Source organism: Panthera pardus, unplaced genomic scaffold (genome assembly GCF_024362965.1).
Source record: "Panthera pardus isolate Hobbes unplaced genomic scaffold, ASM2436296v1 HiC_scaffold_8, whole genome shotgun sequence".
Taxonomy (NCBI): Eukaryota; Metazoa; Chordata; class Mammalia; order Carnivora; family Felidae; genus Panthera; species Panthera pardus.
This window is the reverse complement of record NW_026527013.1, coordinates 119673994-119698668: the sequence shown is the minus strand read 5'-3', so window position 1 is coordinate 119698668 and position 24675 is coordinate 119673994. Positions and strand designations below refer to the sequence as shown.

The 24675-nt window shown below is 44.5% G+C and overlaps 1 protein-coding gene across 4 annotated transcripts in view; it reads right to left on the bottom strand.

Moving 5' to 3' along the window:
* CREB5 (cAMP responsive element binding protein 5) overlaps positions 1-24675 on the bottom strand; it is a 398990-nt gene that overhangs the window by 285761 nt on the left and 88554 nt on the right. For 3 of the 4 annotated variants that reach the window (XM_019443683.2, XM_019443686.2, XM_019443684.2), the window contains one exon: positions 23403-23524. The exons of the other annotated variant lie outside the window; for it this stretch is intronic. In XM_019443683.2, coding sequence (XP_019299228.1) covers positions 23403-23524 — 122 coding nt within the window. The remainder of the gene's footprint in view (positions 1-23402; positions 23525-24675) is intronic. 4 annotated transcript variants of the gene reach the window in all.

The following is a 24675-nucleotide window of genomic DNA, read 5'->3' as shown; positions in this document are numbered from 1 at the left end:
AGAGAAGAGAGGAAGGAGAAGAGGGGGAGAGGGAGGAAGGGAACGGGAGAGGGGAGGGAGATGATGAAGACAAACCTCTTGGGGCTTTGGCTCGGGATGGGCACCCCACAATATGCTCAGGTTTCATTATCGTACCAAGAAGTAAAAATAGGAATGGGAATTTCAAGGTCCTGTAAAACAGAAGAGGAGTTTGTCTCTTCACAGTAAAGAAAGAACTAAGCCCATTGAAGGCTTCTTAGAAAATGTCATGTGAAATGCAGGGCTCAAAATCCTATAAAAATATCCTTTAGCCTTTTTGAAATTATGAATGGGAAACTTCTTTATCAAGTAGAGTTTAAAACACCTTGATCTTCAGGAAATCCTTGTGGCACTTTCTTTTAAATATTTACTTATTTATTTTGAGAGAGAGAGCACATGCAAGTAGGGAAGGGGCAGAGAGAGAGAGAGAGAGAGGAAGAGAGAATCCCAAGCAGGCTCCACGCTGTCAGCACAGAGCCCAGTGTGGAGATCAAACCCACAAACCATGAAATCATGACCTGGGTGGAAATCAAGAGTCAGATGCTTAACAGGTTGAGCCACCCAAGCGTCCCCCTTGTGGCACTTTCTGATAGGAATTCTTAACAGTATGACTTGGGTCACCATCTCCATGTAAAGGACAGGTATCAATGAAAGGAAAGAAGGACAGACACTTTGTTGGGACGGCAACAGCAATTACTGTTTTCTCGTGTGTAATGCCCCCCGACCAAGCTATCTAGTCTCAAGATCTCCTCTGTAATGAGGGCCAGTTACTTTTTCTCCTAATGTTTAGTAGGTTCATACATTTGCAAAGGTTGAAGAAGATAGGTTATGAAATCAGTCTTACCTTACACAAGTTCTGAAAGGTTGCCTCTTCCAACATGCACCCTAATTCAACTATAAGACATCTCATGGCTTAAGTATTGTTTTCCCAGCCCTGTGTTCTCAAAAACAGGGAATTAATCTTACTATGTGCGAATGCAGTTCTCAATTACTGTTTATATGAACTATTTCCTATGGGGTGGGTACTATTATTATCATTCCATTTTACAGATCAGTAAACTAAAGCTGAGAGGTACAGTAACTTCCCCCAAACCACACAGCTGGAAGACGCTGCAATGTGTACAGAGATAGCTTGGCTCAGAACCCTGTGCTCTTGCCCTTATACGATCCTTCTGCTCAAGTTACGGCTCACAAAGTAAATACAGTTTTGTTTTTCCCGGGGTGGGGTAGCAGGTGCTGCATTAAACCTCTACCGCCGCATAACAAATTGCCCCCAAACTTTTTAGTTTTTTAAGACAATAAATATTTATGATCTCAGAGTTTCTCTAGGTCAGGAATTCACTAGTGATGTAGCTGAGTGCTTCTGGCTCACAATCTTTCATGAGATTACACTCAAGACATTGGCTGGGGCTGCACTCATCTGAAGGTTTGACTGGAGCTGGAAGATGTTTCCAAGATGGGTCACTTATACAGCTGTGTTGGCAGAAGGCCTCAGTTTCTGACCACAGGGATCTTTCCTCAGGACTATCTGACTGTCCTCATGATGTGGTACTACCTGCTCCCAAGCCCTACAAAGCCCTGCTTCACAAGCAAACACTGAAGTCTCAAACTAAACCAGTAGTTTCCGGCCAATAAAATTTTTTTTTAAGTTTATTTTTTTTGAGAGAGAAAGAGAGAGACACACAGAAGAGAGACAGAACAAGTGTGGGAGGGACAGAGAGAGGGAGAGACAGAATCCCAAGCAGGCTCTGTGCCATCAGTGCAGAGCCCAATGTGGGGCTCAAATTCATGAATGAGATCATGACCTGAGCCAAAATCAAAAGTCAGGCATTTAACCAACTGAGCCACCCAGGTGCCCTTAAGGGTTTTATTTTCTAAATTTTTTATTTATTTAGGTAAGTAATCTCTACACCCAATGTGGCACTTGAACTCACAACCCCCACATCAAGAGTCACACCTTTCCCCAACTGAGCCAGCCAGGCGCCCTTCTACCAATAAAATCTTAACCTCAGTTTTTAGTTAGGGTCCACACACCCCTCTTTATTGGCCTACTTTCAGAATTCCTATGTAAAAGACACCTTGGATAAGTCTGTCAGGCCAAATTATGTCCATCCCCAAATTCATTTGTTGAAGCCCCAGCCCCCAGTCTCTCAGAATGTGACTTTATTTGGAAATAGGGTCACTGCAGATGTAATCATTAAGACAGAATAGGGTAGACCCCTAATTCAATAAGATTAGTTCCTTATAAATAGGGGATTATTTGGACACTCACCCACAAGGAGAACCCATACGAAAACGAAGGCAGAAATTGGGGTGATGCATCTACAGGCCAAGGAGCATCCCAAGAGTGGAGCAAACTACCAGAAGCTAGGAGAGAGGCATGCAGCAGGTTCTCCCTCACAACCCGCAGAAGGAATCAACGCTACTGAGAGCTTGACCTTGGACCTTCAGCCTTCAGGACTGTGAGACGATAAATTTCCATTGTTCTAAGCCACCTAGTTTGTGGTACTTTGTTACAGTAGGCTTAGAAAACTAACACAGATGGCAAGAGAAAAACACCAGACATCTCCAATACCAAGAGATCTCTAAAAGACAGGAGGCATGGTTATCTTGCATCCATGGATGGACCATGGAGCTTTCCTCAAAAGATTATATTGTTCTTTCCTGCCACGCATTAAAACACACATGCGCGCGCACATGCACACACACACACACGCGCGCGTGCGCGCGCACACACACACACACACACGCACACACACACACGCAATCTTCCAAAAGTACATTCTCAAGTAAAACTGGCAAAAACTGAGTGGACAGTCAAGGTTTCCTGATCTCGCCCAAGAAAGCGGAAATTTTATTACTCTTTCATGACCACAAGGTATTTCCTAAGCTCATTAAGCACATTTTTTCCCTGCAGAAGATCTTGTCTTAATAAGGCCACTGCCACCCTGTTCCTCCAGCCTCCGTCATCAGACAGGGATAAAAGGCAGAAATGCGGGTGGAGATGAGAGGGGGCTCTAGAGAGTTCCACTCTGCTTATTTATTTTGAGACACACTCGTGCTCCGACACAACTGTGGTCAAAGCTTTCAGAATCTGAGGAACACAAACAAAGCTAACATGGCCAGGGGCCAGGGTAAAGTTTCCTCCAGCATCATACAGGGAGGGTGATTTTACATAGCCTTTTATATGATAATCACAGCTCCTTCGTATGTATTGAACTTTGCAGCAAGAAGGAAAAATAAATAAATAAGGCTGACTAATGGCTTGTTTCCCCAGAGGCGGCTTTTTATGGGATCATATGTTTTTTCAGCTTTTCAGTCACAGTTTCCTGCTTGGACGTTAGGAGCCCTTGACATTGGCTATGGCTTAGTGCACTCTGGACAGCAGCCCGAGCTACCCCTGAGTGGCCAGAGAGGGGTCCAGCTGGACCACAGCACCTTCCCAGGTCACAGCAATGGTGAACCTTGTCCCCTTCGATGAGCTGCACGCAGCGGCAGGTCTTTCAACACCTTCCAGGTCAAGCATGACCCTTCTTATCCAGTGTGGTGAGGAAAACAGAGTTGGTGGATTGGGAGCCTGTGACAAGCAATCTGTAGGCATTCAAAAGCAGTAATAGCAAATCCGGACTGCTTTTGTTCCTGTTACATTCTCCACTGCTCCTTCCAGCATCAGAGGGGACTCTGGGAATTGGACGGTCTTGATTTTAGATCCCTGCTCATTGGGAGACCAAGAACAAATAACTGAATTTCTGAGCTTCATTTCTTATCAGTAAAACTGTAGCTGATAGCACCCGCCTTGTGGACCTCTTATGAGGATAAGAGATAATGTTTGCAAGACACCTGGCAGATACTAGGTGCTCAGTAAGCAGCGGTTATTATCAGGGTTCCAAATATCCTCACCATCAAGGAAACGGGACTGGCAGACGAAAAGGTATCCAAAGTGTGTGGGAGCCAAACGTCTCTTGAAGATGGGTGGAGTTAACAAACCACAGCCCCCTCTATGCAGTTCTCACTTTATTTCACTACGTTTTAAAAAATAAGTTTACTTATTTATTTTGAGAGAGCACGCACACGCACAGGTGGCAGAGGAGCAGAGAGAAAGGGAGAGAGAGAGAATCCCAAGCAGGCTCTGCACTGCCAGCACAGAGCCCGATGCAGGGCTCGAACTCACAAACTGCGAGATTATGACCTGAGCTACAGTCGGATGCTTAAGCAACTGAGCCACCCAGGTGCCCCTCACTATTTTTGAGTGGGAAGCAATTATTCTGGAATGTTTCTGTTTTGCACCCCCCCACACACACCTTTAGAGGGCCACGGAGCAAGAGGAGTCAGGGTGGAAGAAGGAAAAGAGACAATTTTTGTTCTTTATTTTTTCCACCTTAGACTGGGTGGTTAAGGGAATGAAGAAGTTGATTAAAATATACCACCCTCTTACTCTTGGGTAATTGCAGCTTAATTATACTTGGAGTAGTGGTTTTATCATATTAAATTTGGGGAAAAGTCACAAGATGAGTCATGGAAAATTTTTTGATAAAATTGTGGAAACTTGGGACATCTGTGACTTTTTTCTCCCCCTTGCCTCACTTCTTCCCTACTTTCCTGATCCACCCTTTTCTTCCTGCCAACAGGGATCCCTGCAGGGAGCCATGCTGAGAAGGCTCCCTTCCCAGCCCGGCATCTACTCCCTGGGCCGCTGGCTTCACTGAGCTTCATGGTCTATTCACGCCTTCCCGGTATTATTCAGGGGTGGAAATCTCCTTCTGGGGGGGGGGGGGGGTGGCTAGCTGGTCATACAACTAAGTTATAGAAGCCAGCTGCGTGCTCCAGACCATGGCTTCAGGGTCACTCCCATGTGTCTCTGTTCCTCACCAGGAATCCGTTGGCTTTCCACATAAATCGCATTCCCTGATTCCAGGTTTGTTGCCTCGGAAGAAATGGACTTCTTCCTTGATTTGGGGGACTTATTGCAAAGTCATTTGATGCTTTACTCTCTCATTGCCTCTCTGGGGTCCAACCTTGAAGTAACAGGCTCAGAATAGCCCTAAAGTTATGGAGGCCCCTCCCAAAGAAATTCTGAGAAGGATAACGGCCAGAGGATGACCAAAGAATGGAAAGAAATACTATATTCTTCCTGGAAAGGTGAGAAACACCCTACTCTGCAAGGACAAGCCTTTTTGTTAAACCTAAAACATTCTTAAGGCAATAATAATTATAATCAATCACTCATTTTTATGCCACATTGAAGCAGCTACTTTCACATAATTTAGAATCGAAATGCTAAACACTCTTGATGTCATGGCATCCTCAAAAACTACCCTGCTGGTCGTTTTTCTTCATCATGAAAATACTCCCCTTAATAATTATAGAACAAATGATGCTGACTCATTCATCGTGAAGATCTTCTCACTTGAAGACAGACAGAAACTATATACCTCAAGTTTCAAGAAATCTTTGGACACATTAAAAATGTCCCAAAGTGTCAGTATGTTCAAAGAGAGTGTGTGGGGCAAATGTCAGCAGAGCTCTGACTGGAACTAAACAAAGCATACCTTCCCTTTATTAAATACATTCCAAGTGCTAGACCCTTTATGTGCAATTAGGCCTCAACCCCACTGCAACTTTGCAAGGCGGACAGAAATGGAAGCTTAGAAAAGCTAAGTAACCTCGTGAGGGCACGTGACCCGTAAATCTCAAGCTCTTTCCATTACAGTCCTGCAGAGTGGGTTCCAATGGGTTATGGCTCTGTGGGGCATTAATGGCTGTTGTGCAGAAAGAAACGGGTTCTGGGTTCAAATAATAATTTAGAAAAATAATGGGTTGAACAAGGTCTCTTTCTCGAAAAATTTCTTCAAGCCTTTAAAATGTCCATGGATATTGTGGGTCCCCAAGAGAAGGACAGGGTTAAACAAACAGTGAACATATTTGACAAGGGGATTCTTACAGCAGTGGTTTTCTTAGAACAGTGGTTTTCAAAGTGTGGTCCCCAACCCAGCAGCACCAGCATCACTTTGGAACTTGCTATACCCAGATTTAGTGGATTGGTCTCAAGTGGGGCCCAGAACTTGTATTTTTAGCCAGTTTCCAGATGATGCTGGTGATCCTGAGGCAGCATATTTCTCAGAAGAAATTTTCCAAAGAAGTCATTTTGGTAAACACTGAAACAGAAGTGCTTGTGTGGCACTGACCTTTGGATATTTGGTTCCAGTAGCAAGAGGAAAGACAGGAGGACAGGCTTTTACTGGGGCAGAAAATGAGCCTTTCAGCTCTAGCTCAGGAAGGGATAATCGTAGCTGTGGTTGTAATGGTCTCAAACCCATTCTTGAAAACTGGGAAGACCCAGGTAGGCATGCCTCCCCACGACGAATCAGATTTTCACAAAAGGGCAGGGTGTGTGACATTCAGCTCTGACTTCCTGATGAGTTGCCCTCCTCTGATACAAAGTGAAAAAGTCAGTATTCTGCCACTATCGCAGATTCAGTATTTCACAATTTTCCCATTCAGGGCAAGGGGTGCAGGGTGTGTGTCCAGATGTCAAGCACCTGCCGTTAGAGGTATCACAAGATACGGATGAATTAGACACCACAAGTACAGAACAGAGGGCCTCACGAAGTCTGCGACATTCGCAACAACAACAAAAAGAAAACAAGAATTAATGAACTGTATGGTTCAGGGCCCATGCTCCAAGCTAACATAGACCTATGCACGGACTTGTATTCTCTCCTAGATCCCTACCCCAGAGGGACCAGGACCAACAGGCAGACGGCACCTCTTTTATGCGTGCCCGGCCTTGAAATTCCCAGCCTGGCCAGCCCACGTGGCTGCACAGACTGTTTTCTAAACTCAGGCCAAGCTTGCCTAAACCATGAACTCAGCCTTGAAGGTGGATCTGCCCAAAGAGAGAGTTTATTTTTCTTTCCCAACAATGTTCTGAAGTTACCAAAACTCTGGTAGTCCTAAACACCCCCAGACCCTGGAAGAAGCGCATCTTTCCAGGAAGTGATTCACATGCCAAAGAAGGCAAAATGAGATGGTATCAGCAGGATAAGTAACTGAGGAAGAGGTAAGTGTGCTCTAAAGATGTTAAGGTTGAATTTCTATTTGTCCCACGGGAACTTCTATTATATCGCTCTGAAGAAATCATTCCTGGACGTTTTTTCTGACCTGGAAGTCGGCCTAGCCAACATCTGCCAAATCTTCCTAAAAATAAATAGTGGGTATACTGCATTACCTGGGCTGTGAAAGGAAACACTGGGGAAGCCCTGAGACTTTTGATTTATATAAGAATCACCTGTAACAACAGAAAGTCTATCTCCTGCTGGGTATGGACTGTAGACCCTAAACCCACCTCTGAGTTTTGACTAAAGCCTTTGGAAGGTTTCAGTCTCTTGGCCCACTACAGTGGTGCAAGGGACTTCTGACTCACAACTACCACCTAAAATCCAGGAAAAAGTATGGGCGTAGAGTATTTGCTTAATATCCCATCCCACCTTGGCATCAAAGTTTCAGCAGCCTCTGATCCTTTGGTACATGTATCATGAGGGGGAGAGGACAAGAATTACCGAGTACCGCTGCGTATACATTAAGTGATTTACAAAGGCTTCATTTATCATCAACGATACCCTACACATTGGGTTTTATCACCATTTTACAGACGGGAAGACCAAGGCTCATAGATTAGGTTACTTAACCAAGACCCATCACTGATACCTACTACTCTCCCCACCACACACACACACACACACACACACACACACACACACACACACAATAATGGGTTAGGAAATCCTTAGTTTATCCCTATTACACTATTATGGTACAACATATTTGTTACACTTCATTATAAGTGCCGGCAGTTTGACATATCTTATTGTATCCCAATGGCTGACCCATATAAAATTTTGTTGAATGAATAATTTCTCATTCAAAGCCTTCTTGCTTTCAATGCAAGATTCTCTGCACAATATGGCTATTAACCGATAACTGTGTTATTGGATACTTTGCATGCTCAGTCATCATGAATTAACAAATTTCTTGAAAAGAAAGTGGATAATGAAACTCTTATTCTCCTTGGAGGTAGAAGGTACTTCCATTCTCCTTGCTTCAGGGAAACCAGGCAATGTAACCTTACTGTGTAAGGACATCCACTCACTCATTCACGCTCATTCATTCACCCACTCCAACAAGTCTTCACGGAGCTTCTTCTGTGTATAAGGTGACGGTGCTGGGAGTTACAGAAAGGGGCAGGCAGAGCCTTGCGACAGCATGGCTTACCGTCTAGGGGGAGGCAGGAAAACACAGCAAACACCAGAGCACAAGAGAGGCAGTTGAAAGTGCCATAAGAAATGCTTCAAAAGCAATGTGGGAATTCAAGGGAGGCCAAGGTTGCATCAGGTGAGGGGAAAGCAGAGAATGCTTCACAGGGGTGGTAGCATTCCACATAGGCTTTCATGGATGGAGTAGATTTGGTCAAAGAAGGGGGAGGGGGGCAGCTGGGTGGTTCAGTCAGTTGAGCATCCGACTCTTGATTTCAGCTCAAGTCATGGGATTGAGTCCCGTGTTAGGCTCCATGCTGAGAGTGGAGCCTACTTAAGATTCTCGCTCTCTCTGTCTCTCTCTCTCTCTCCACCCCCCTCTGCCCCTCCCCCACTCATGTGCATGCTCTCTCTCTCTCAAAAAAAAAAAAAAAAAAAGAGGGGAACAGGCAGAGACCTTCCTGGCAGGAAACCTTCCAGGCAGAGACAACTGCATGGGCAAGCACAATGAGGTGGGGAAACCACAGACAGGGTTAGGGAAGGGAGACTTACTCCATTTTCCTGAAGCAGAAAAGACACAAGAGAAAAAAAATGACACAAAAGAGAAAACTGGTAAATTAAGTCAGGGTCAGATCATGAAGAATATGCAGCGAAACTGAGTAGCCACAGTCCTTGCTGTTTCTACGTACATACGATCCCAGAGGAGCTTAGAACCCATCGAGGAAGCCAAACGCTCCCCCATATCCCACGACCAGCAGCTCCCCCCCCTAGAATGTAGCCTTGGCGTCTGGCCCACCTAGCACAGCACCTGGGACACATTAAGCCCTCAATAAAAGTTTGTTGGATTGAACTGGGAGGACATAAGAGAAACATTTCCAGTGGTGGAAGTCAGGGGTGAAGAGAAGGTGCACAGCAATGCTGTCCTTTAAAATCCAACATTTAAATATACAATATTGACCACAGCCTACATACCAGCAATTACTTTTCATCCTACAGCCAAAACTCCTATGACATCAGAAATAATGGCAGAGCAACCCCTGAATCTCAAGGCAATGTCCTGGGAGACCACAGCAGCATTCTGGACGTGCTCTCCTCAGAGGTAGTTGTCCAAGCAGATATTAGTCTATTAAAATCGATGTCAGTTCCAAATACATTGCCATGCGACAAATGCTCATTTTACTCCAGGAAAGCAGTGCTCACTTGGACCAGGCCTGGAAGGAAGTGTCCCACAGCAAGAGAACGTTGCTCACACCATCCCAGAGATGGTGCCTGGTTCAGAACTGGAATTATGTATTTAAAACTTCTGGCACTGTGCCCGACAAATAGTAGGTACCCAATGAATGGTGGTTGATTTTTGATTATTGCCAGTTTCTGATCTCCATTTTTCATACTTTGGTGTCATATTTCCCCACTATGTCTAAATTTGTATAAAATAGGATTTTCACTTATCTCTGTGTCTAAACTCTGTGTTCACAGAATCATGGAAACTGTGAGTTGGAAAGAAACTTAGAAGTCATATAATCCAACCTGGATATAATCCTAAGGATAAATTAACATCCTTTCCTAAAACATCTTCCTGGCACACACGCTCTCTCCATGCACCAAAAAACAACCCTTATTTATACGGTCAGAAACAGGATTCTGGAAGAGTATGTGGACGCGCTTTAAAGAATGCCAAGTGAGATTCACAAATACATGACTTCTCCGCGGAAGGTAAAAGAAATCCGGTCATTTAGTAAAAGCCATTGCTGTTTTAAAATCTATTAAATACAGCGACTGATGCAGTAGAAGGGATTATAAATAAACAATAAATCATGCAATTATGACTGTTTGGATTTTGGCAAGATAATAAAAAGAGCAGGGGTATAATCAGGAAATAATAGAAAAGATCTGCAAGGCACCCCTGCAATTAGTGATAAACAGAACTTGGCTCCGAGTTGGAGCCCCAATATGGCTCTCATTAAAGAGCCTTGGGACCTATTCCTGGGGCAGACCTCGGCTAGCTTGGGGAGAGGTGAGGTAAGCAAAATGTCAGTGTGTGCGCGCACACACGCGCACGCACACACACACACACACACACACATATTCAGATAATCTTTTACTATGGTATTATAACCACCTGGGCTGAAATGACTACCTTATGCCAACTGAAGACCAATCCATGGTCTTCCGAAACTCTAATTGAGATGTTTCCTGTTCTCAGCTTTTTGACTCTTTCCTTTGTAATACCATAAACACACACACATATACCCACACGTGCACGTGCGCGCGCACCCAGGCATTGTGCGAAGGGCGCCTTCACTCATTTTTCCTTCCCCCTTTCCTTTCACCTTCTTTTATTAATGGTACCTCTTAAAGAGATAAATGCTCCCACACAAGTGATACCACTTAAACAGATAAATAGTCCACACCGGAGAGACACGGAGAGCATGAGAGAAAACCCTGTCTTATTAGACTGGAAACAGACACACTATATTAATGCAAAAAAATCAGCATATGGTTCTAATAGGCTTTCTTAAAATGATTTATCAGCTGTGATTAAGCCCTCAACCAGCATGTCTATCTTCATAAATAAAGCAAAAGTGCACCTTGCTCTCAAATGTATCTGCAGTATCTTATTACCCAGCCCTGTACAGTGCACTCCATTTACAACACGGCTCTGGGGAACCAAGAATTTGTGTGCAATCACAAAGTGTGTGCTCTAAAGAGACTGCCAAGATTTAGGACTCTTATCTCAGAGATAGTCTTACTAAAAATCCATTACAATGAAGGTTTATCCCCTCTCCCTGTGCCACAGAGCTCGGCATCGCTGAAATATGAACAGGTAATTAAAAGGATATGCCTGATTTTACAGTGAGCCCGGTGACACGGAATCACCAAACAGCTGTTGGGAAAGGCATCTGGCACTCGGTGTAGGTCACCTCTGCCAAGGGGTTGTGGAAAATGGGGACCACTTTACAAATCCGACTCCGTCTCCTTCTTCTCTTCCACGGGTAGGAAACGCAAATGCAAATATTAGTCAGCTTGGTTCCCACCTCATTCTCCGACTGGCTAATATGTCAAGTGGTCTCAGCGGCAGACTTGAAAGAAAAAGCCTTCACAGACACCCCGAGCAGGGGATGAGGAAGTAAGTGCCGTGACTTCGAAACGCAGGGGGAACTGGATAAAAGCATGTGAGCGCAGTAAGTCATAAATGGATGTTTGAGCACTGCTCTGAGCCAACCGTTCTATACTCGCAGGGCATGCCTCTGTTGGAGTGGTATTTACTCTTTGATAAAAAGCCAGTAAGTCCAGGAGGATGAGCTGAATAAATCCCACAAAGCACCCCAGCAAAGTGTTCTAGGGGCTAAGTCCCTTTCGAGCCACTCCTCGCATACACACAAAGCACCATTCGTGCCCTCCCTTCTCACAGCACCCCAGACGCGGACATCACAGACACATCTGCCCCCTGTCCTATCTGGGCTTCCCAGGCATTTCTCGACATGGCCGTTTGCAGGGCGACTGAAGCACAGACGTGAGACTCTCGATACTTTTTACAACGAACCACCGCCACATGACTCAGGCGGGTTGGCTGTGGCATCGTGAGATTTTGTCAAATGGCAACAGACTCCAGGGAGGGCAAAATCTAAAATCGCAGAAAAGAGAAGGATGCTTGGGCTATTCCATCGGTGTGGTAAGCTGACTGTTTTGGTTTTGGTTTTTTTTTCTGTAAAATGCACCAGCCCATTGTATTAAGAGTGTGGCCTTGGTAGCTGTAGTCTGTGCCTGTAGCACTCCATTAGAACAGCGCTAATGAGGTCAAAGCGGCTCCTCTCCCCCGCGATCACAGACTGCACCCCTGGCCCTGGCCAGCTGTCTGGCAATATGTGCCTCCGGCTACCAGGGGGTCTGAGGGAGGGCACGTGCGTTTGGAGCCGTGCAAATTTATCACCACTAACGGTCAGTCGACTCGTAAGCCCACGCTTGGTGGGCAAATCGGTTGTGGCATCTTCACGAGGCAGGGCAGCAGGTAGCTACGCTCTTGACATTAAGTGTCTGTTAAAGCTGGTGTTGGCCACTGGAGGCAATTCCAGGTAGTGGTCAGCACGATGAGGAATTATTCACAAAGCCTGGATTTCCCACTTTGCCTAAAACAGGTACGCAGGTAGATGTGCATTATTGTGATATAAATGAAGGCAAAAAAAAAAAAAATCTAGCAGAGATCTAGGACAAAAACTATCCTCCCCACCCCACTGTGCGGGAAAAGAGATGCTCCTTCAGGCAGCAATGTCACCACTGCGGTATTATCTCTGTGAATACGGAGTTTGAGGTTGTGTCCCCAGGACCCTTTTTCGACCACTTATTTCAGTCAACAGCAGAAAGAACGTTCAAGGTGAGAGGCTGCAGCGACGTGTGCATCTAACACCATCTACCTGAGAATGAGCTTTATTTTTTTATTCTCCAGCTCTCAATATATTCGAACTATGTATGTGTGTAATCCCAAGGTTGTCCAAAGGCCCGGTGTAGACAATAAAGCCGTGCGTTTAGAAAGTGACGGAGTGGGGTCGGGATTTCTTGCCCCCGTCCTGAATTCGTTACTTCTCCACAACCCGCGCCTGGGCTGTTACCAATAGCACCGGAAGTGTTGCAAGGCCATTTTCAGGTGGACCGGCAGCAGCACGGGGCGCCCGCACTGCACATCACGCTTTGGCACGTCACCCTGCAAAGGGGCCGCCAGAATTCCGGAATGGCTTCTTCTGCCACTTGGGGACCAATCAGGTGGGGCTACAAGGGTGGGGCTCCCCTGCGCTCTCCATTCTAGAGCACTACAGATTCCAGGCTTCCCCTGGAAAGAACAGGAACGCCCGGGGCCCACCGTGCCAACAAATCCAACAAAAGCCTCACGTTCATAAATCCTGTGGGAAAGTTCCTAAGCTCTGTGCATAACAAATCACGTGAGGAGAAGCCAAAAAGGGGACGGGTTCTTTGGGAATGACAGTGATTCACAAGGCCCAGTGCTGCATCATCTGCAGCCAATCAACCTGACATCCACACGGAACACGACTGCTTTTCTTCTTTGGGGACATGACTGCTCGCAGAGCCCAAGCAAGCCCCCACCCAAACATAAAGCCACAGAAAAGGGCGGTGCCTGGCACCGACTCAGGCTAAGGGTGCAGACAAGCACCGTGATCAACTTTCAAAGTTTCCATGTAGCAGATGGCGTGCCCTGCACATAACTCAGATCCCAGGGATGGCTGAGACTGCAGCCACCCTAAATGCAAAATGTGGGGTTCACCCCACTCCACAGAGGGAACTGGGGACCCCCCCTCCACGGTGCCAGACAATGAAGGGAGAGCTTGCAGGTGGGTCTCTCCCTTCTTCTAGCTCCAACACTGTGAAATGAAACAGCTCGCATTCGCCTTCAGGTCAAAGGTCAAAATACCATCCACCTACACAACAGTCTGGTTTCGCCAACGCTAGAACGTTTTGTTAGAAAGCACATGCTTAGAGGAGATGCGGAGGGTAAAGCCTTTCGGCAACCCATCTCACTCTAGAGCCAGATGAGAGAATTTGGCCTCCTCACACAGAAGAGTCACAGGTTCGAACAGGCTAAAAATAGCCTTTAATATCCCGGAAAGCAAAAAAACAAAGTGAAGTCCAGCAACGTTCTGGAAACCCTGCCGCTGATATCCCGTCATATTTGGGGTGTGAGGCTCGTTCCAGCTGAATATCAAGGAGCAGGTTGCGTGTGGCTACCCACGAGGATGGCCTGACTGCATCTCCCATCCAACCAGCCTGTGAACAACCCCCTCCCAGGTCACCACAACAGCTAGTTCCCCAAAGTGTAAGAACGTGGTACACGTAATTCAAGGGGGGGAGAAAACAACACTATTTCCTAGGCCCTTGGGCTTTGGCGATCTTTGGGTAAAAAACAAACAAACAAAAAAAACAAGAAACAAAAACAAAAACAAAAAAAAACAAGGAAAATGTCCGAGTAGTGTTCCGAGGCTAAAAACAGTAATTGTGCTGCAGGTTTGAGTTGATAACCAACATGCTGGAAATATGGACAGGAGGAATGCTCGGAATCCCAGTTCCTGGCCTCAGCCTTATCAATATGGAAATAACTTAACAACACACAAATGCTGAAGCAGGGTTCCCGGAGTAAATCACTCCCATACCTGCTCTGGACCATACTTAATGTTCACCTGGATTTATGAGATGATGGGGGCAGAGACTCTTGCAACCATTATATTATTTTCCTATTCTCTTTTTACAATGTCAATTTTTTTTTCTCACATCTCTGCGAGGGGCCCAGGTAAGTGATTCTTCGCTACAGATGCACGAGGAGTCGAACATTTGGCCCAATTTTCCAAATGTGAGTGCTGTTTTCTGCCTAGAACGGAAGCTTCATCTTTAAGTCATTTCGTTTTTAATCCGGTCCTGAAAACAGATCTGTTTTCCTGCTTGCCTTTGGGAGCATTAATGCAGGGCCTCACAGAGGACAGCGTAAGCTTCCTCTGCAGATGCAAAGGCCTCCCATGCCCAGGTACACACCCGCCTCCCCGTGCCTGTCTGGCGGGTTTCGAGTTCTGAATTACTCACAGCTGGAAACTGACTCCTTCAGAGGAGAGCATCAATTCTCTGCTGTGATTCCATTTGGGCTAATACCTTGAAATCCCAGCCTGGCTCGCCTGCCTGCCTCAGGACAGGTAAGAAACGATTCTTAACTAGCTGAGGACCCAACCCAACCTGGAATAGAAAAATCACCCTGTTAAGAAAGTGTCCTCCTAGGAAAAGCCGTCCTTTTCGGCGCCCTTAAAGCGAAGCATCATAATTGTTTTAGTGAGGAGCTTCCAGACAAATAATTCAATTGGGCTGATTTTCAGCTACAGTAAGGCCACCTGATGGGAAGGCAGGCCAAATGAGTGGTCCTCACAGCCCAAGTCTGGGTTGATGGTGGTGCCCAAGGAGCTCCAGGGATCCACTGTGTTTGGGGCTATTTTTGGAGTCCTTTCTTCAGTATACTTCCATGCCCGCCCATCCCTGCTCTGTTCCTTTTAGGTGCATTCCATGCATAGAATGTCATAGAATCAAGCCTATGCTCAACAGCTCCCAACATAACTCCTTTTAATACCTACGACATCCCACACCAACCCCTCTACCTTTTAACAATCACAGTGTCTGGAGGAACTTTGAACTTAACCACAAGTCAGAAGTAAAATACAATTTTTTTCTAAATTTTTGCAATGGTGTTTTTTTTCTTTACTTGTAAACACTTCGGTTAGTTTCTTTATTGCTTAAAAAATGCATTCAGGGGCGCCTGGGTGGCTCAGTCGGTTGAGCGTCCGACTTCGGCTCAGGTCACGATCTCGCGGTCCGTGAGTTCAAGCCCCGCGTCGGGCTCTGGGCTGATGGCTCAGAGCCTGGAGCCTGCTTCCGATTCTGTGTCTCCCTCTCTCTCTGCCCCTCCCCCGTTCATGCTCTGTCTCTCTCTGTCTCAAAAATAAATAAATGTTAAAAAAAAAAATTAAAAAAAAATGCATTCAATTTTGCAAGGCTTAATGCGAGGTATTTCTTTTAAGTTAGGTTAGTGGTCAGAAACTTCCTTGGAATTCACAGCGATAACCCGGTAGGCAGCGATGATGGTCTAGACTTGAGGTGATAGAAACGAAAACTAAAGGGAAGAGAGGAGGTCTCTTTCCTAAGAAAGTTGCTGGGGCAAAGGAGCCTTGGAAGGCAAAACGGACTCCTGCGGCGGGGGGACACATGCCTCTGACAAGGCAGTGAGTTTGCACGAGGAGGCTCTGAGTACACTTTGCGGGCAGTTGGGAGTAGCGGCGGGGTGTTCGATGGGAACGTGGGTAGCAGATGCAGACCGGAGGCTAATATTCAAGTCTGAAGACTAGATGTAGAGGTGAAGGAATTGTCTGGTGGAGCTGATTGTTACGCTATGAGAATTTATGAGTTTTCTGAAGAAGAGGTGTAAGCAGAAACCACCTGGGAGGGGATACAGCCAAAAGACAAGGAGGCAGAGACAAAGCAGAGAGAAGAGCCTTACCACAGGCCCTCCGTGGGGAAGGCCTATCAACGCTCTGTCTCTCTTGATAGTTTATTCCTCTGCATTTAAAGGGGGAACACAGTACCGGTATAATCACCTATAGTTATTCCCTGTGAACTAGAGGGACCAAAATCAAATTATTAACACGTTCAAAGTGGCATACGTGGGCCTGAATACGCTTCGTGAGTACCTAAGTACTTTGATCATTGCTGTTCCCTGTCACAACTGAACAGGAAATACTGGTGCAAGAAAATACTAATTTATTCTGTGATATTCCAACACAAAAAGCGGTTCTCAAAGTCAATACCCGGTTCCCTCTTGCAATCTTCTGGTTACACCCTAAACAGGGTCTGAGCCTCCCATTCTCTTCCACTGCACAGCTTCAAGTGGAAACATAAGTGCCTCGTGCAAGGCCACCAGTCACAGCACGGGATGAATGCAAACTGTTTCTCATTCAGACTTTAGCCTCTGGAAGCCTTGCGATCAACTCTCCCCAAAGACATCAGGCCGAGACCTCCGTCTTGGTGGGACACGTGTCGTGGGCTAGCAAATATCAACAGGACCCAGGACCAAAAACTTACAGACTTAATACTGAACTCAGAGAACAATCAAACCTGCCACTCATAGGCTGAGACATTTATCCACAAGTCCCGCCCCCCAGCCACCACCCCCTTTTAATTCAGATTAGAACACTGGCTGAAGGCGGAGCCAGGAACTGCCAAATAATTTAGCATCAGAGATTAGATCCTCAGTTTCAAGAGATAAACATATTTTTTTCTCAGTGTGCAAGTTACATTGTGAGGATTCATCCATTTTAGTTCAAATTATCCAAATATACAAAGTCTTCAAGGGAGGAGATGGCCAAATACCAAGCACGCCTCTCGGTCGGTATTCCCCCAAACCGTGGGCCTTCCCCCATCATCCATATCAAATATACTTGATATCAAGTTCTTGTTCTTTGCAAGGCAATAGACAATGCATTTTGCCACTTTGAGGATGCCCTGACTTTCCGCCAAAAACTTATTTTTAAATTTGTTTTAATGTTTATTTATCTATGAGAGAGACAGAGTGCAAGCAGGGGAGGGGCAGGGAGAGAGAGGGAGACACAGAATCTAAAGCAGGCTCCAGGCTCTGAGGGCTCAGCACAGAGCCTGATGTGGGGCTCGAACTCACGAACCAGGAGATCATGGCCTGAGCTGGAGTTGGAAGCTTAACCAACTGAGCCACCCAGGCGCCCCTGTCAAAATTTTTTTTAAATAAAAAAATACTCTATTGTGAGTTTTTATTTCCCACCCCATTCTAAAATTGAGGCAGAGCCTCAGATCACATCTTGATTCGCTGACATATGGGGCAGTGGATGCCAACTCTTAATAATCTCTGGTAAAGACTGTACGCATTAACCCTAAATCCCAGGAAGCTGAAACACATGAAATAGCTTCCGATCTTTTCCACGGGTTTAGTCGCTCCCCTGAGTGGGATGCAAAGACCAAGCCAACCTCTCTTCCAGTGTCAAAGTCCACTCGAGCTGAGGGCATAATGTAAACCAATAAGGAGAAAGCTGAAAAGCTTTACATTTGTAGTGTACTGACATGGGAGGACCAAAAGAATCCTTACAAGATAAAGGTTAGGTTTTCCAATCACTGGCATGGGGGAAGAAATAGGTTGTTATGTCTTAGAGCATTGCTAGTGGGGGTTTCCTTTCAGTCATGCTGATTCAAAACAAAACAAAACAAAACAAAACACGAGAAGATCAAAACCAGTTTCATGGTTTCATCTCCTAGGATTTAGCAAGCATGACGACATTTTCAAAACCAGAGTAAAACCAAGTTTAAGTTTCAGAATATTCTTTTTCTCCAGACATCTGCAAGGAGGGACCGTTTTACACAAATATCGTAGAAGCAACGTGTTAACAGAGCAGCTGCTGCAAGTTTGCTCAACTGGGTTTCTTTTCGTTTCCATTCGGCACCAATCCTACCTTCCCCAGAGGGCAGCAGTGCCAGCCAGGGGTTGACAGAGCAAGAGAGTGTGGACGAAGGCAGAGGGCCTCCTCTCTGCACCCTCTCTCCCCCAAGTAACTGGTGGTGTCGAGTAACATGATTTCCAGGTACAGAATTTAATCAGATTGAGCCGCCTACTTTTCTGAGCTGAGGCTGACCTGGCCGTGCCCTGTTCCGTGACTCCTGTTGAGCTGGGATCCAAGATCTTAAGATTGTAGCTTGTCCCTTGTTCCCATGTGTTAAACAGTCAATCCCCTCTGGGAATAGACTGCACTTTTCATCATTTGGGTAGGAATTCTAGAGCATGGAAATGCCCTAATTTGCTATTGCTGCATCAGCATGATGAGTCAAATTTAGGTCCTATGGGAGGAGAGCAACACTTAGCACTTACACACCGTGCTTTTCATCTTCAGGGTCCTTCACCACGTGAGGCTGTAATGTTATATTTCTCTCAGCAAGACAAAGGAGTTCATTTCTAGTCCTCTCAACTCCCCTTACACACACTCACACTCACACACACACACACACACACACACACGCACTCCCAGACAATTATTATCATATGATGAAGCTATATTCCGCTTCCTACGCATGCATTATTCCATCCGTCTTTTAAAAATCAAATTTAAAATTAGGTCAACTCACCTTCCTCTTTATTTTTCTCTTTTTAAAAATCTTTTTTGTTTTTGTTTCTGTTTTTTTCGCCTCTGACACGGAAAATGAAATCAGCATGCTAACTGCCAACTGTTACTAGAGTCTATTCAGTATTACCGGTAGGGTTCTGTACTTGACTTGATTCTTCACGCCTCAGGGTCGTCTGTGTCAGCCCTGGCCACTGAGGAGAGTTGAATACTCTTTCCTGAAGGTTCGGGAGGAGTCCGCCAAGTTCCATGCTGAGACCTTCTCCACTTCATCGCCATGGATTCCTGGCTTAGGCGATTCCATCAAGTCTCATGTATTTAAACCCCATCTATAGGCCAGTGACTCACAAATTCATATCTCAAGACGAGTTGCCTCTTTCTGAATTACAGACCACTATACCCATGTGCCGGTTCCATATCTCCACTGAAGTCAAAAAAAAAAAAACAAAAAACAGTCTCCACGGTTTTCCCCTCAGACTGGCTCTTCCCACAGGCAACTCCCCATACTTCCAGTTGCTTAGACCAAAACCCGGGTTCACCTTTGATTCCATCCTTGCTATTACTCCCCAGATCATCAGCAAATCCTATTGACTCTATCTTCAACATAGACCCAGAATGGAACCATTTCCTCCGTCTCCACCTTGGACCAATCCACCATCACCTTTAATCGAGATTCTTCCCTTAGTCTCCTTAACTGCTCTCTCCCAGCTCTTGTCCTCCGATAGTTTACTTTCAACTCAGCAGCTGAAGTGAACTTTCTAATATAGAAGTCAGATCCTATCACTCCTCTGCTTGAAATTCTTTACGGTTCCCCATCTCACCGGGAGAAAAATCTGGAGGCCGCAGACCTTCTGGAATCTGCCCTCCTGGTGCCCACTCTTTAGCTTATTATATACTCTCCTCTTTGCGATTCCTCCAACCCACAAAGCGTCCTCCAGCCTTAGAGCTTTGACTCATTGCTCTCTCCACTTGGAACATTCTTCTCCTCAACACACACCTGCTCTGAAGCAAAGCTCCACTCTCCTCCTTTGGGTCTCTGCAGCATGTGTCCACTTACCGGCAACCCAGTGACCACCCCCAACACTCATTCTGCCCCTTTCCTGCTATAACACTTATCACCTTTTGACACGCTATATGTTCTATTGTTTTTACTTATTGTCTGTCTTACCCATGAGAAGCAAGCTGCCTGAAGGCAGGGTTTTGTTTTTAATTAGCTTTAGTCCGTGGGTATATTCATCAAGGCTCAGACAGTGCCTGGCACATGATGAGCACTCAAAAAGATTTACTGAATGAATACATGATGAGCACAAGTTTCTCAACTGTTTCAGGACATAGACGACCCTGACTTCTAAGCCACAGGCAAACTGAGATTTGTGATGCCTGCTAGTGATGGATGCTTTTTCAAGGGAAAAACATCTCTTATTAAAGAGTTTTGAAACCATGAGCTTATACTTATGTGGAAGATTGGGTAACTGTGGAATGTGTTGCTTTCTACATGTGATATAGATACAGATATTAGGGCTTTTTCCATTGTCATGACCTGCCTCTAGCCTGTCCTCATTCTATACATACATTGATACGCTTTTGGAGAAGGCTGTCAGGATTAGAGATAGTCCCTAGAATAGGATTTTGCCCAATGGATGGCCAAATGGGCTAATAAGCAAGGATCAATTCTCTATTTGCTCTTGAACAGAATGTTCTAGATAAAACTGCAGCTAGAAAGTTAGAGGTGGAGGGAAGGACCAGCCTAAATCTTCTGATATTTTTGTATAAAGTACATATACCCAGAGGAAAAGAAACCAGAAGAAGGTTGGAGATGTACAATTAAAAAGAAATAATTATCTGAATGTGAAGCAGAAGGAAGTAGAAGATAGCATTGCATACAAAATATAATATATAACAATAAGGTTTGCTTTGAATAAAGAGCTTGTATTCCTCCTTTTCAAGGAAGGGATGAAGAAATGAAGCAGGGGCTGTGGGTGGCAGTGTGCCAGAGATGTTGGTAGTTAGAGAAGTGGGGTCAAAGGTGGCACAAACCTATGCTGCTAGATTGGAGACAATCCCCTACCTTTCGTTTATCCACCTGAGGCTTCCAAAGAAATGCCACGCAGAAGCCACCAACCCAGCCCACTTGGCTGCTGGATAAGTCATTGTGCATTAGGTCTCAAGAAGCCAAGGCCATCCAAGGCTGGATTTGGCCCCTCTGATTTGAAAGAGGCAAGGGGAGAGGGCAGCTCAACAGCCTGAATGCTGTCCAGCTTTCCTGGTGTACAAGTAAAGTTGGGGTTTGAGATGCCCACCCCAAAACCATGAGGGAAACTGACTACCCTCACCCAAACACCCATCACAAAACCAGCACATGGCTAAAAGCAACATTCAAAAGACACTTTTTAAAAATGTTTTAAGGATGTGTTTAAAATATGTACTTCTACAACTACAATAGTCTTCTTTTTCTCAACTTTGCTTGCCAAATTACTTGAATTTTTTAAAGTTTAATTATTTATACTCGTTCTCAACCCACAAGGACTCAAAAGCAATTCGCCAAAAAAAAAAAAAAATGTATAGCATAGAAATGTTTTTTAAATTAAAAATCAGGACCAGAGAAAATATAAACTAGAACTGAAAGTCTAGTCTGGGGAGAAGTAAAATATGTTCATCATAGTGTTCTAAAAAGTTCTCAAAGTTAAGCAGTAAACTTGGCTTTCTGTTAACCGAGCAGTCAAAGCGAAAAGAGAAACAGAACCAGTTACAGGATTCTCATGTCCATGAGGACAAAATATTTCAGTTCCTTTGGGGGAAGCAAAGTATTTCCTGGAATTCAGACCTGCAAGAATTTCCTCCCATGGGGCTTCATATAGAAGATCATGAGTACTACGCAAAGGAGAACATCTAAAACCACACCCCTACCACGGGCTTCCTAACGCTGTCCTCAGTAAATGTCTATAAGAAAATCAAGGGCACATACTTTGGTTAAAAGCATTCTACCGGGAATGAAAACAATACGAACCAAAATGAACCAGTACACATCTTTCTTATAGTTCAGTTTTAATCTAAGAAGCCAACGTTGACTCTCTTGAGGAATGAATGAATTTATTAATCCCTTGGTCTTTCACACATGCCCTGTCTACCAGGAGAGCTAAATTTATTATTCAACCAGAGGAAATTTACTAGACTTTTGGGTTCTTCTTTGCCCTTGTTATTTTCATTTTTAAAAAATACGTTTCTAGTGCAGTGAATTATAGAACATATGCCTTCTATTTTTCTTGACTTGAATTTTTAAGTGCTCAGAACAGCGCCTGGCTAACAAGTGCTAAGTAAGTATTTGTTTAAAAGGGGCGGGGGAGCCTTTCATGTCACTTGGAGGGTGAGGGAAGTGGCTGTATAGGGTACGCATGACAAAGTAACCATATACAAATAAAATGAGTTGATTGAGATTTCATACCTCTCTTGTCTCCTTCACCAATTATCATGATGTTTCCTAAAGCGGTACAGACTCAGTGCAAGCCCTCGACTCTCTGGATGTAAGAATGTGACATGAAAAGTCTGGTCGAGGGATTATTATAATTTCACATACAGGAGGATTCGAAGGTTTTGAAATATCAGAGCCTTTTAAAATGTCTCCTCCGGATGGAACAGCTGGAACTTCAGAATCCGTGACAACTTAGCCAGCCCTTCCTTTCAACCAACTTCCACATTTTAAGTCTCTGTTCATGGAACGTGTCTAATTTGTTGTTTAGTACATTGTGGGCATTCAATAATGCTCTATCGTAACGATGGGAAAAATGCCAATTATCACATTTACTTGTGACCCGTTTCCTTTCCTTTATTGTGATTTTAAAATACAAGCACAACATTACAATAAACTGAATATATTGTGGGGGCATTCATAAAGTCGATTTTCTACATTTATTATTAAGAACAAATAATCCACACATACATTTAAATCATTTGTCTCAACACTAACAGCTGTTCAATAATACGACTGGAAAGTAACTGTGATGCTGGTGGAGTTCTACTGGGAAGATTTTACCCCAGGTTGTCAAAATCAAATGAAACCCCCTCTCCTCCTGCTATGATTATTTGCCTATCGTCTCTTTGACTTTTGTCTTCTGCATGCAACGCCCATGTAAGACTTGCTACTAAATATTTAGCAAACTAAATCAACTAGTTTTGAATAGAAGAAGTCTGAGTTTGTCCAACTCAACGTTCAAGAATCAGGTACATTTTTTTTTGCTTGAATTTCATATTTCATGTCTGTTTTCCCCTTGAGGGGTCCTACCACAATCAGGGCTTCATCCTTTTTTTAAAAAACATGAGACAAATACTTGCAAATGCATAAAATGCTGTTGAAGGGCCACTTCAGCACAATCCGCGGTGCCACCTAAGTTTCCACACAGAAGATTCTAATGGGGGTGAGAGGAGGCACCTGTCGAGGTGTCCATTCAAGCAAACCTACCCGCTTGCTGCTCTCCTCCTCCTGAGCCTTCCTGAACTCATGCTCAAGGGAGCAGTCCAGCTCATTGAAGAGCCCCACCTCCTCACAGTTCTTCAGGAATCTCGTTGGGGTCGGAGTCTGATCTGAAAACAGAGACCGAGGGGTCATACATGGGATCTTTTCCTCAAAAGCCAGTAGCAAGCATGAGCTAAAATTCACTAATCCCCTCCCCTTGCCTTAATTAAAATGCCAATTAGTCATCCATAATCTTCCACCCTTTTGAATAAAATGACAATATGGAAGAAAATAAAACCACAGATCTCACAGAAGGAATACAACGTGTAGCAGGCTGAGTATGTGAGGGTTTTCCAAACTTCCTCCAGACAACCTCCAGAGATCCCACTGTCAACTTTCTGGGGTCCCTATCACTTGGATAAACATTGCAAAGTGTGGAATGACCTTTTTTTAACTGGAAAAAAAATGATTTAGCTAAAATCAGGCCAAAAAAAATCTTGAGACAAAGATAAGCTTGATTTTAGGGGGAAAGCAGATTTTGTAAAAGTGTGTATCAAACAAAAAGAAACAAGCATATTAATTTTTTCTTTTTTTTAAAGTTTATTTATTTATTTTGAGAGAGGGAGAACAAACGGGAGGGGCAGAGAGAGAGGGAGAAAGAAAATCCCAAGCAGGTTCTGCACTGTCAGCACAGAGAGCCCAAGGCAGGGCTTGAACCCACCAACCGTGAGATCATGACCTGAGTCAAAAATCAAGAGACGGGCACTCAACTGACTGAGCCACCCAGGCGCCCCAATTCCTTTTTCTTAATGGAAAAGGAAAATATAGCAATTCTGTCTCTCATTTTTGAGAGTCATAGAGGATGATGAAAGGTTCCAAGTCAAACACATTCAGCTTTCATCCATTAAAAATATAATTATTAATTTCATTTTCCTTTGCTATAGCCAAAGGAATGTTCTGAGAAAACTCTTTAAAAGGAATTTTTTTCATATTCTTGACTGTCTAGAGAGAATATAACTTAGAAAACTGGAGGATCTGAAGCCACTATTTACGCAACGTTTGCAGTTTACAAAATGTTTTCACACATGTTCTACATCATCTAGATCTCACAAGGTCCTATAAGGTCAATAAAGGTAGAATTATACCTTTGTAATCACTAAGGACGGTCATCTTCCTTGGTAAAGGTGTACTGGAGTTGACATGAAGGAAATTGTAAACTGTCCCTCTGTTCTAAACAGAAGATGGCCATGCAAAATGGCCATTATTTTGCAAATGAGGA